Source organism: Thamnophis sirtalis, unplaced genomic scaffold (assembly GCF_051295495.1).
Source record: "Thamnophis sirtalis isolate CommonGarterSnake01/CBP01778 unplaced genomic scaffold, rThaSir2_p1.2 scaffold_1, whole genome shotgun sequence".
NCBI lineage: Eukaryota > Metazoa > Chordata > Lepidosauria > Squamata > Natricidae > Thamnophis > Thamnophis sirtalis.
The window spans coordinates 23,014,362-23,026,618 of record NW_028261381.1 but is presented as its reverse complement, the minus strand read 5'-3'; the positions used below and the strand labels follow the sequence as shown (position 1 = coordinate 23,026,618).

Below are 12,257 nucleotides of genomic sequence, written 5' to 3'. Positions count from 1 at the left end.
TGCTGCACCTAGCTGCGAACAGGCCTTGAACAAAACAGAATTTGCACATTGCTCTTCTAAAATCCCAGGCTGAGGTACATTCACGCTTACCGTATTTTTCAAAGGCCTACTGAAACTCCGCTCCCCTTGAAAAATGGACATACAGAGGGTTTGGGAGGCTTGTAAAGTGCTCCTGGGGGCTGGGGAGGGCAAAAACGAGCAAAAACTGGGCTGTTTTGCCCCCCCCCAGCCCCCAAACGCAATCTACATGCCCCCTTTTTTGTGTGTGCAAAAAACGAGACGTGAAGAGGGTTTGGGAAGCCTGCAGAGTGCAAAAACGATTTTTTTATATTTACCTCTTCAAAATCATGGTGCGTCTTATACTCCAGTGCGTCTTATAGTCCGAAAAATATGGTACATCTAAAACCCCATCTCTCTTTTGTCTGTAACCATCCTTACTTTAGTCATGATCTTAAATTGGGTTATAGTATATTTTTAATCATTTCCTGAAGTTGCATTTTGTTTTGCGCCTGAAACCCACATTTCCCAACCTGCTGTCCTTCTTACTGTTTGAAGTAAGAATAACCAACACAGCTAATATATTTCTAGTACACAAATGTTCGGAGTCTAATGCAGTGCTTTTTTAACCTGCTTATCTTAAGCCCCCCCCCTTTTGAATGAGTTACGAGTGATAACTCATTCAAAGGGTGTGCAGTTCATCAGGAGAGAAACAAAAGCTTTTGCAGAGGGCATTTAATATTCATTATGTTTATTTGTCACTTTCATTTTTTGCAACTCAAGGAGACGTACCTAATATTCCTTCCTCGTCCTATTTCCCCCACAACAGCAACCCTGTGAGATGGGTTGAGAGAGAGGGTCTGGCCCAAAGGTTACCCAGACACCTTTCATGCCCAACGGAGGCCCAGAAATCATAGATGTGTTGTTGAATAACACCTTAAGAATTCTCATGTATACAGAGAGAGAGACATTCTGTTAATTATGTCTTATTATTTTCAGTAAGTTTTAAAGATGTAATTAAAGTTGTAATGACTTGTGTCCCACTTGGAGTACTTCTGAATTGCACCTATATCATCAGTTTTGAACCAAAAGATACTGATGAAAGATGTCAGCTCTAAAGATCTGTGATGTGCTGTTTGCTTGGGGGTGGGGTGGGGGTTGTGTTGGGAGTATGTGTAGTTAACGGAAACTGTGTCTAATCAGTGAGGTGGTTAAAGTTACATTGCAAATCTCTGCAATTAAAATCATCATAACAGTGTCTGAAGAACAGAGTTCAACTGTAGAAACATTACACCTGAAGATGCACTTTCAGATAGGAAGTTCATAGTGTTTGTGTGTGTGTTTGTCTGTGTGTGTCTTCCAATCAGTCTTGACTCTCGGCAATTGCCTGGACAAATGCCTGCAAATGTACTTGGCAAGATTTTTGAAAGTGGTTTGCCTCTGCTTTCTTCTTAGTTCAAGGGGAGAGTGTCTGGCTCAAAGTCATCCAGCTGGCTTCATGCCTAAAGTGGGACTGAAACTGGTTCTACCACAAAACCGCGGATGTCAAAATCGCGGTCGACGAAAGCGCGTATGTGACGTCATCACAGCGCGACGAAAAAGATCGAAAAAGATCGAAAAATGTAAAAATAAAGCTAAAACCTTCCCCTAACCCCCCCAAACCTAACCCTAAACCTAACCCTAAACCTAACCCTTAACCTAACCCTAAACCTAACCCTAAACCTAACCCTTAACATAAGGAAAAACCTAACGCTAACCCTTAACGTAACGCTAAACGTAACGCTAACGCTCTAACCCTAACCCTAACCCTTAACCTAACCCTAACCCTAACCCTTAACCTAACCCTTACCTTTATGTGAATCGGCTTGCTGTAATTTAATTTTTATTTCAATTTTTCGATCTTTTTCATCGCGTTGTGATGACGTCACATACGCGATTTCGTCGACCGCGCTTTTGTGGAACGCGCTTTTGACGGGTCACGACTGAAACTCACCATTCTCTCAATTTCTAGCCTTGGTGCCTTGAATTACTATACTCCACTGGAGATTGCATGGAAGAGTCAACCCACTGTGGCTCCCGGAGCAAATTAATGATTTCAGTAGCTACAGCTATCAAAGGGGTAATATCAGGATCTTATTTGACCTCTTGTGGCTACTTGGGATTAAAGCTGATGGTGACTTTTGTTCCGTTCCAGGTATTGACTGCCAGTGGATGAACGCACTGAAAATGCACCGTGTGACCAGCAGCCCTTCTCTCCAACATTCCCGTCCCCACAGTCCCAACAACTTAACCCATTTCTTACCCTACCTTCACAATCAAGACACTTATGCTGCTGCTGTGAGGCGGACTTCAGTGCCCACTACCTATCATATTACCCCGCTCATTCAGTCAAGGAGCTCATCGCCAACAACCTATTTATCATCTTTACATCTGAATTCCAAGGGAAGCAGCAGCTCCAGTGCAACGTCAACTTCGGATAGTCCACCGGAAAGGGGCAGTGGCTCCAAAACCAGAAACAGAAATAACTATCATAGCAGCGTCTCTCCCGGAGGGGTGGCAGCTGGAAAGCGTTTTGTAAGAAACCCAACTGCTCAAGGGACACTGAGAAATGCTGGGAAATATTCTAGATCTTCCCAGTCAACCTTCAATCAATATCAACATCTGCCAAGGACGCATGAGAGAAAACACCCTCATTACCCACAGCAGCATAAATCAATACCAGGGATGCCCGTGAAAACTGAAACAGAAGAAGAGGAAGAAAGCAAAGTCAGCGAAGGCGGGTGGGTGAAAGTCAATTATTCAAAGAAATCTAACCGACACACTGTTGGCAAACCAAACAAAGAGAAACCGAAAGGCCCTGAAATACTTCAAAGAAAATCCCGTTGATGCTTTTTTCAGAAATAGGTTTTTATTTTTTATTGCACAGAGCACTGACTTTCCACGGAGAAGGTTTGAAATTGTTCTTGAAATAACTGACAAACGAATGTGAGAATGGGGAGCCTGCCGTAGAAATCCCCTGGGAAGAAGGACATTAGCGCAGCCTTGGGTTCTGTTGGAGGCTTTTTTAGCACATTATAAGCCTGATGTAGTCTTCTCCTGGAATCAAAGCACAAGATGTCAATTCTTCCTTTCCTATGAAACAACACTGCCAAAGCATCTGACAACAGCTGGATAGCATTCTTGTGCCTGGAATAAGTTATCTTAGGGACCAAGAAGGACTAAGGACCCTGCCTACACCTCTGGCGTCTGAGACTCCACCAAAATGGTAGAGTTAATCAGGTGCAAAAGGTTCTGTGTTTTTTTTAGTGTGTCTACTTTTAATCAGGTACATTTTACTTAAGTCTAGTATTTCCATTAGCATGATATTCTAGTTCACCGTTCTTTGTTATTTCCGATACTCTGATCCAGTATTGATACAGGGACAAAAAAAAAGTGCTTAAACCTATGAACGGAAAAAGAAATGACTGCAAAAGTTATCCTTTCCATATTTTGAGTGCTTGAGGTTGTCTAATGAATTATTTTCTCCTTGGCTTGATTTTGTAGCAGCACCTTCAAGGTACTATATCAATCCTCCATTTATCAATAAGCCCCAATCTACTGCCATTGGAATTATTCCTATGGTTTAAGGCAGTGTTTTTCAACCTTTTTTGTGGAAAGGCACACTTTTTTCATGAAAAAAATCACGAGGCACACCACCATTAGAAAATGTTAAAAAAATTTAACTCTGTGCCTATATTGACTATATATAAAGTAATTCTCCCACGGCACACTTTACACTATGTCACGGCACACTAGTGTGCCGCGGCACAGTGGTTGAAAAACACTGGTTTAAGGAAAAGTGTAACAGCTTCTACAAAGAAGCAAAATAATATAAGAAAAAAGGCCAAATTATTTTTGGTACAACTATTTATTAACCTAAGGTAAAACTCTTATTCATGGTATTTAACAATAGTCTGTGTGTTGTCTTTAGGTAATAAAAAGAAACATAATACTTATATGTATGCAGTATTTTGCACTTCCAATGAAATTGAATATTTGTTGGGCATACCTGCAAGAAAGCAAATTCCAGGAGGTTTTACTTGAAATAAAGAATTAGGTGGTATAAAATTAATTAATTTCTCCAATTACAATTTTCAAAAAAAAAAGACATTACATTAGATTCTATTTAGATAAATGAAACCTAACTCCTAACTTAACTTTTTGAATTATAAGGAAAGGAAAAGGTTTTAAAAAGTGTTGTTTACAGTAATTTGATACTTAGCTGAGGAAATAAGGAATAAATGTATCTTATTTAACATACCTTGTCCACTTTTTCATGTGGTTACAGATTTTTAAAGATAGCAAAGTAAACCATTTCATCCAGCTGTAAAACTAGAGGTCTTTTCTCCATTCAAGGAGCTATTTCTTTGATTGGCTCAGGTCTCTCCTATTTCTAGGAAGAAGAGGGGTTTCCTAGGGGTAGTGCAGGTGCTTCCTATTTGTTCAGCAAATTATTGGAGGTGAGTTTTATGGATGTATTTATTTATTTACTAGATGTATATGGCCGTTCCCTCTCACATAGGCAACGCTAGGCAGCTAACACGATAAAAATGTCAATACAATAAGGATAAATAAATTACACGAAGCAAAAGAAGAATGTCCATCAAGTGCAAAGCAGTCAATAACAAAGAGATTCAGCTGACAGGCTCAACCCCCTCCCAACCCCCACACTTGAGAGAAAAACTATATTTTAAGGGTTTTATGAAAGGCTAGTCGGGTTGGGGACAATTTAATCAACACTATATAAAAGCTCTCCTGGTTATGGCTGCCACTTGTTCCTTAAACAGGAGCTGTGAGATCAGGGAGACCCCAAAACTGTGCACTGATTTTGACAGTAGTGCAACTCCATCCAGGACTAAAGAAGGAAAAATCACCGGGTCCAGCAGGCCCTAAAAACAGAATGGATAGATTTGAAATCTGTTCTTCCCCATCTGGTTGTCCAAAGCCTCCACTTACCAAGACAGAATCTTCACAGCATTACTTGGGCAGCCTAAGACCAAAGATATACAAATAGGTATTACTAGCCTTCTGACGTTACTTCACCCCATATGTCTGAATGACCTCATCTAGAATCTTTAGGTAAATGTTAAAGAAATGTGGGGAGAAAGTCAAGCCCTGAAGAACCCTGCAAAAAGGGTCATGGACTTGACATCTCCCCAACCCATTAATACTCACTGGAATTTATTCTAGAGGAAGGGAGTAGAACCTACAAGACCATGTCCCCTGAAGGATAGCATGACTAATAGTATTGAGAGCTGTAGAGAGAACAAGGAGAGTCAGGATGGCTACACTAACCCCACTTATTATTTATCACATTTCTACTCTGCTCATCTTAGCCCTTGCAAGTTCTGTTTATTCTCTTTAAATTCATGAAGCTCTGAACTCACGAAAAAGCAGATTAAGGGTTGAAAGAAAAAAGAGAGAGAGAAACAATTATAAATAATTGAAATATAGCTGAGAGATGTTGTGCTTATGTGTTGGGGCAACTACCATCAGAATTTATAAACTTGCTAAGGTTGATTATCAAAATGTCCAAACTAATTCCAGGCCTCCAGGCCACAAAGAATACATTACACTCCCTGTGGGATTAAGCTCACATTCCTGTTCTTCAGCTTTACTACACTCACTACTTCAAGTCCAGCAATATGGTGGTGCTTGGCTCAAGCAGTTGGCCATCACAAAGATATATATATCCCTCTCAAAGCTCCAGTAGGTGTATTTGTGTCAAGGGATGAGAATAAGGTAAGATTTTGGCAACCCTCATTTGCAGCCTTCTCATCTACCCAACATCTAGGCTGCAATATATGCTAAAAGAAAGATGAACAGTGAAACTAATGTATGCTGTGGTGGGTTAAGTGGGCGGATGTTTGCAGCATCTTAATTAGTGAACAGGCATGCGTTACTTGGCTGCTTTCACTCAGGAATCTAAATATGGATAAAGGGGCAGAAAGAACATGTCTAGCTTAGCAGAAATGTGAAATCCCTCCATCGCTGCATTGCCAAAATGATCAGCACTGCCCCCAGGCTGGCTGTTACCTTGAGCATTGCAACATTGTATAACCAAAGTTCAAGCAAGTTTGATTTCATACCAAACATAAATGGTTGTGGTTTCATTTCATCTACAGCAAAAATATTAGAATTCCTGATTCCTGTAATCCACCTTCTTTGATGGTTTAGTGTGAGAGCATTGTTTGCATTTTTGTATTTTAAGAAAACCCTCCCTATTTCATTATTTTTGTTCTTTTATTTTACTGTTATAGCCTAAAATAGCAGCCTCTTACTGCTTGGGAATTAATGCCTTATAGCTCGGTCAAGCTAATTTATATGCAGACTATTATGTCAATAAATCCACATTCTTCTTCCCTGCAAGAGAATGGTTGCTGAATTTTCCTCTCCAGCAACTTCCTCCAATGTACTTGACCATATTTGGTGATCAGGTAGCCTGCTTGGGGAAGAGATCAAAACCTCCAACCAATGACCATTATCTGGCAACTTGCTGTGCTGATTTAATGAGGTGAAGTTGCTCAGAAAGACTTTGTTCTTCCATTTCCTCCTGTGAGAAATCACTCAAAACAATGACCTGTACAGGTTGCTCTTCTTGGAAGAATTATTCCTTCTAACCCCACAGAGACTGCAGAGAATGAAATTACGTCTCCTCATCTCTATGTGTTCTACAAATTCACTCCTAAGGAATACTGAATTTAGATTTAAGAAGATACAGGGATTTAAATAAAAGAACTTCCATGTAATATGGCCTTTGAAGTAATTATTTTTTTAGATAAGTAAATGTGTACTTAGTTTTATCATTATGAGAGGGAGGTAAATAATACGAGCATTTTACCAGAATGATCTTTTTTGAAACCTGACTTAATTTTCTTTGCAAGTATATTGTTTTCTTTTTTTGTTTCGATGATCTCTAAAAAAATCTAAGAAACAAATAATTCAAATCAATTTGTTACGAGACACTGACAAGTGATGTTATGGAAATAAAATAAAGTTACGTGGTGGGCCCTGTTAGAAAACACCCCTCATACTTAGAGAGTGAATATGAGAGAAAAACTAGTTGGGTATTTAAGACCTAATTCATATAACTTGCCACTGAATTCTGTAATTTAATAGCCAGGCACTTCTTCCAATAGTTACAACCATAGTTGTAATTTGCAGTTACGCCTGAGAGGGAGAAAAAGAGTAATGGTATTGTGGATTCGGGCTGAAGAAAAAACACAACACTGATGATGAAGAGGAGGAGAATCATATCTCTTACAATGATTCTTGGGTGTCTACTTCATGAGAAAGAGGGGCCCAATGGAAGAACAAAGATTTTTGTAGAAGTTGAGGCTTACAAGATAGGAAATCCTAGGGATCTGCCTGGCTGCCCAGTTTGGGAAAGCTAGTCAGGTCCTTGTAGCTGGGGTGAGTTCTGATGTTAGGCTGAACAGCCCTTTTAGGAGCGTCAACAGAGCTGGGAAAAATCCATTGTAAAGGAAAAGGAATCTTGAGGCCATCAGCTGGTGCAAGATGGAAGGTTAGGATTTTAAAGCTTTTTACTGCAATAGTTAAGGAACTACAGTTTTTTAGGAGGGCTGCCTCAACCTGGAGTGTGAGCTGGTGGGGAGACTTCTATGCTTTGGTTCACATGGGGTTGAAGGGGGATTTCCTTATACAGAGCAAGGAAAATCAATTTGGGTATGATACAGGAATGAAATCAGCAGGTTCTGGAGAACTGGTACCGGAAATTTTGAGTAGTTCGGAGGACCGGCAAATACCACCTTTGGCTGGTCCCAGAGTGGGGTGGGAATGGAGATTTTGCAATATCCTCCCCCTGCCACACCCACCAAGCCATGCCCACAGAACTGGTAGTAAAATAATTTGAATTTCACCACTGGTCTGATAGGATTGGACAAAGAGAGAAACTGGGGTTGACCCTGATCATGTCTACAAATCGAGAGGGGGATAGAAACGGGTGCAATTTCCAATCTGTTTGTAAGATTTATTTTCTTGATTATGATAATTCATTTGAGCCCAGAGGCTGGGAAGTGAGAAATGGCAAAGCTTTGATGACTTGAACTGTGCCCATGCCACAATTAAGCTGGAGAAAATAAGCTGAGTTTTCCAGGGAACATGAGGTAGGGAAGGACAGAGTGGCCCAAAGAAATAAACTAATCAAGTGGTAATTAACTATAGTTGGTGGTATGATAACTACAGAGCTACACAATCATTTCTTTCAGGCCAGGGATCCCCAACCTCTAGGCGGCAGCCCACTACCGAGCGGTGAACTGTTGAGAACCAGGCCACCCAAAGCGGTGGGCAAATGTACACATGTATCCCCACTTGCACGGCCAGTGCATGAGCGCCCATATCCTCCAATTGCACAAGCAGTGGGAGAGTGTGCCCACCATTCACAGAAATGGAGCTGTATGCGTGCGAGAGAACTCTTGCCTGCCACTCACACAAAACCATCCACTCTCCGTCCCTCCCCCAGAAATTTGTATTTTGTATTTGTATTTGTGTTTATTTGTATCCCGCCCTTTTCCCTGGGGGGACTCAGGGCGGCTCACAATCCAAAGGGAGGGGGGAAGACAGACTTTTACATATAAGACAGTACATGATTAAAACACAACATTCATACCATTCGGGCGGGTTACAATCTTTAGCCCCAGGCCTGACGGGATAGCCAGATTCTAAGGGCTGTGCGGAAGGTCTGGAGGGTGGTGAGGGTACGAAGCTCCACGGGGAGATCGTTCCATTTGGTCGGGGCTACCACCGAGAAGGCTCTCCTCCGCGTGGTGGCCAGTCGGCATTGGCCAGCGGATGGAACTCGGAGGAGGCCTAAACGATGAGATCTAATGGGTCGTGTGGAGGTGATCGGCAGTAGGTGGTCTCTCAAGTACCCAGATCCACTACCATGAAGGGCTTTATAGGTGGCAAGTAGCACCTTGAAGCATATCCGGAGATCGACAGGTAGCCAGCGCAGCTCGCGGAGGATAGGTGTTATGTGGGCGAAGCGAGGTGCACCCACAATCACTCGCGCAGCTGCATTCTGGACTAGCTGAAGTCACCGAATACTCCAAGGGCAGCCCCATGTAGAGCACATTGCAGTACTCCAGCCTAGAGGTCACAAGGGCACGAGTGACTGTTGTGAGAGCCTCCCGGTTCAGGTAGGGGCGCAACTGGTGCACCAGGCGAACCTGGGCAAATGCCCCCCTGGTCACAGCTGACAAATGGTGTTCGAAAGTCAGCTGTGGGTCCAGGAGGACTCCCAAGTTGCGGACCCTGTCTGAGGGGTATAATGTTTGACCCCCCAGCCTGAGAGATGGAATATTTGCCAAATTGGCGGGAAAGGGCCTGAATTATAATATTTATTACTTTATTTTGATTTTCTTTTCCAAAAATCCCTTTTACACAAAGCTTGCCATTTCTCTTTCCAGTGCACCATTGCAGATATTTTCATAGAGGTTGGGATTTGGGAGGAGCATGTCACATGGTTACAATGCAAACTTACTTACTAGTGTATGGGCTTGAGGCTTTGAGATGCAATTAAAGAAGGTGAAGCATACATTGTGATGTCATCATACTTGTGTATCATTGTTAGGAATGAACATCTTTGCGTACAGCATTTCTCTGTTAATATTTTTAAACTTGCAATTGAAGATAAGCCACTGAGTTTTGGAGAAACTAATCAAATGTCACTGTCTAAAAACTGAATTCAAAAAATTGGAAATTAAGTTGTATCATGTTGCAACTTGTAAAAATGCTCTGGATAAATCTTTCAGCTCCCTGAATGTATAATCAAGGCAACAACTATCTTTTTTAAAATTAAACCAGAAATTAAAGCTTCATAAAATTCTAAATAGGAATGACCTTTAATAACACAAATTGAATGCTTTCTGCACCAAGACTTCCTAACATGTCTTTGTTATTTGTTTAGTTGCTGTAAGCTTTGATTTCTCTGTTCCAGGGGTGGGTTCCTGCCTGTTCTAACTTCTTCTACAGAAGAGGCTCCACAAATCTACCATGCCGTTTAGAACCGGTTCCAGCTCTCTCCCCCCACCCGTCCGTACATCATCAAGATGAAGAGCGAGAGGAGGAATTCTGGGAGTTGAAGTCCACAAGTCTTAAAGCTGTCAAGTTTGAACACCCTGGGGATTTTTTTCTAAAGAGTTAGGGGTGCAAGGGTCTTGTAACTTGACAGCTTTAAGACTTGTGTGCTTTAAATGCCAGAGTTCCTGAGCCAACATTTTGGTTGCTAAGCAAGAGCGTTGTTAAGTGAGTTTCACCACGTTACAAATTGGCCACGCCCACCCAGTCACATGGCCAGCAAGCCACTTCCACCCAGTCACATGGCCGGCAAGCCACTCCCACAAAGCAGGCCATACCTACAGAAGAGATTCTAAAAATTTTTGAAACCCACCACTGCTCTGTTCATTAGTCAACCCTGGAGGTGGAGCCAAAATGGCAGCACATTAGCAGCTTGGGAAATACGTTTCTGGCTTACAACAGGCATTATCACTTCTAGCTTAACCAGATGCCCCCCAAATACCACCCAAGTGCAAGAAAAGAGCCTGGGCCAGTCCCAGCAACATTACTGGAACCCAGTGGTCTTCACTAGCACTGTGCTAGTATATGCTCTTGGTTTATCAATATTCTACCTTCTACATCCTCCATTTAATGGAAGGTTATTACTTTGGCCAGATATTAACAAGTGGGATAATAGCCAAGAAGTGGGAATCTATGTTCATCTTTACTTACTGTCCCTGGCCGATTCATTCTCTATCACTAAGCCATAATGTGACTTGTCTAGCTTTGAAAGCTGTATAAATCTAGCCATGAATTTAGGGCAGGAGACAGTATTTGAAACACTCAGCCACCCATGGTTGTGCTGCCCAAAGTCAGCCACATAATTGGATTGTGTGGGATTTTATTTTTTAAAAAAAAATCAAGGGTGTATGAAAACAGAATGAAGTGGGGGGGGATTACTTCCGTTTTACCCTTAACTCCACTAAAATGCCTGAATCACGACACATATTTATAGTTCAGTGGGTTGCATAAGAAAATCATTAACCTTCTTTTGTAGGGCAATTGTGAAATTCATATTATGTCTGTATTTATTTAAAGGTTTATGCCAATGTCAATAAAGCTGATGAACTTTAGCTAAAACATTTGGCATACTATGCTAACGTTTTTGCATGATATGCCTTTCTGGCATATTACAGTCATGGTCAACCCAATATGCTTAGAATTCGAGAACTACAATAACTGAAGGAAAGTCAGAGTTATTTCTCATCTAAATCACTACTACTTATCCGAAGTTTTCTTCATTTCAGCAATACATTTAAGAAATAGGGAGAAGTAATTATTCTATTGCTGCTAAAATATTGGGATCAATATGCTATAAGGATAACCGAGCCGAGGTGGCGCAGTGGTTAGAGTGCAGTACTGCAAGCCACTTCAGCTGACTGCTATCTGCAGTTCAGCGGTTCAAATCTCACCAGCTCAAGGCTGACTCAGCCTTCCATCCTTCCGAGGTGGGTGAAATGAAGACCCAGACTGTGGGGGCAATATGCTGACTCTGTAAACCGCTTAGAGAAGGCTGAAAGCCATATGAAGCGGTATATAAGTCTAACTGCTATTGCTATTGCTATAACTAGAATTGCCCTTTAAAATCCCATTGATATCTAAATGCCAGAAAAAAACTCCCTAAATGAGATATCATTTAGCCATGGTGTCTGGACTGTAAAAATTTAAACAAACGTTGGATGGTAGCAAAGTAGTTTGTGTATCTTTTTTTGCTGCTGTTCAGTGATCATTTTTGCAGATTGCTGCAGCCCAGTAGTGCTCAGCCTGATGGTGCAGTCCATGATCCATTCCACAGCCTGTTTCTCTACTGCTATTTCTCACTATGTATTATACTTATATAGCACCATCTTTGACGGTCATGTATGGATATACAGTTAATAAATTAAGCATTCATTTTTCCCTTGAAACCGTTTTATGACGGCTGCTATTTTCAAATAGCAGATTCTCTTCACTGAGTGATCTAGTAGCATTGAAATTGCTTAAAGATGAACTTCTTTGAGCTCTATCAGATAGAGAGGAAATCTGTTAACCTTTCCACTCAAATAATACCTTCACTGTCCATCTATATAATTGTGGGCTTTTGTTTTGTTTGAGTGCAGTTTTTTTAAAAAATGCATTCCTACACAGGCGGAAAAAAGATAACA

General features: G+C 41.3%; 1 protein-coding gene across 1 annotated transcript in view; it reads left to right on the top strand.

Annotated features, from left to right (window-relative positions):
- Nucleotides 1-4,294, top strand: part of MAP3K20 (mitogen-activated protein kinase kinase kinase 20) — a 116,965-nt gene extending 112,671 nt beyond the window's left edge. The window contains exons 20-21 of the mRNA XM_087709009.1: nucleotides 2,192-3,624; nucleotides 3,831-4,294. Of these exons, the coding sequence (XP_087565135.1) occupies nucleotides 2,192-2,883 (692 nt within the window). The 3' untranslated portion in view covers nucleotides 2,884-3,624; nucleotides 3,831-4,294. The remainder of the gene's footprint in view (nucleotides 1-2,191; nucleotides 3,625-3,830) is intronic.
- Nucleotides 4,295-12,257: the final 7,963 nt, after the last annotated feature.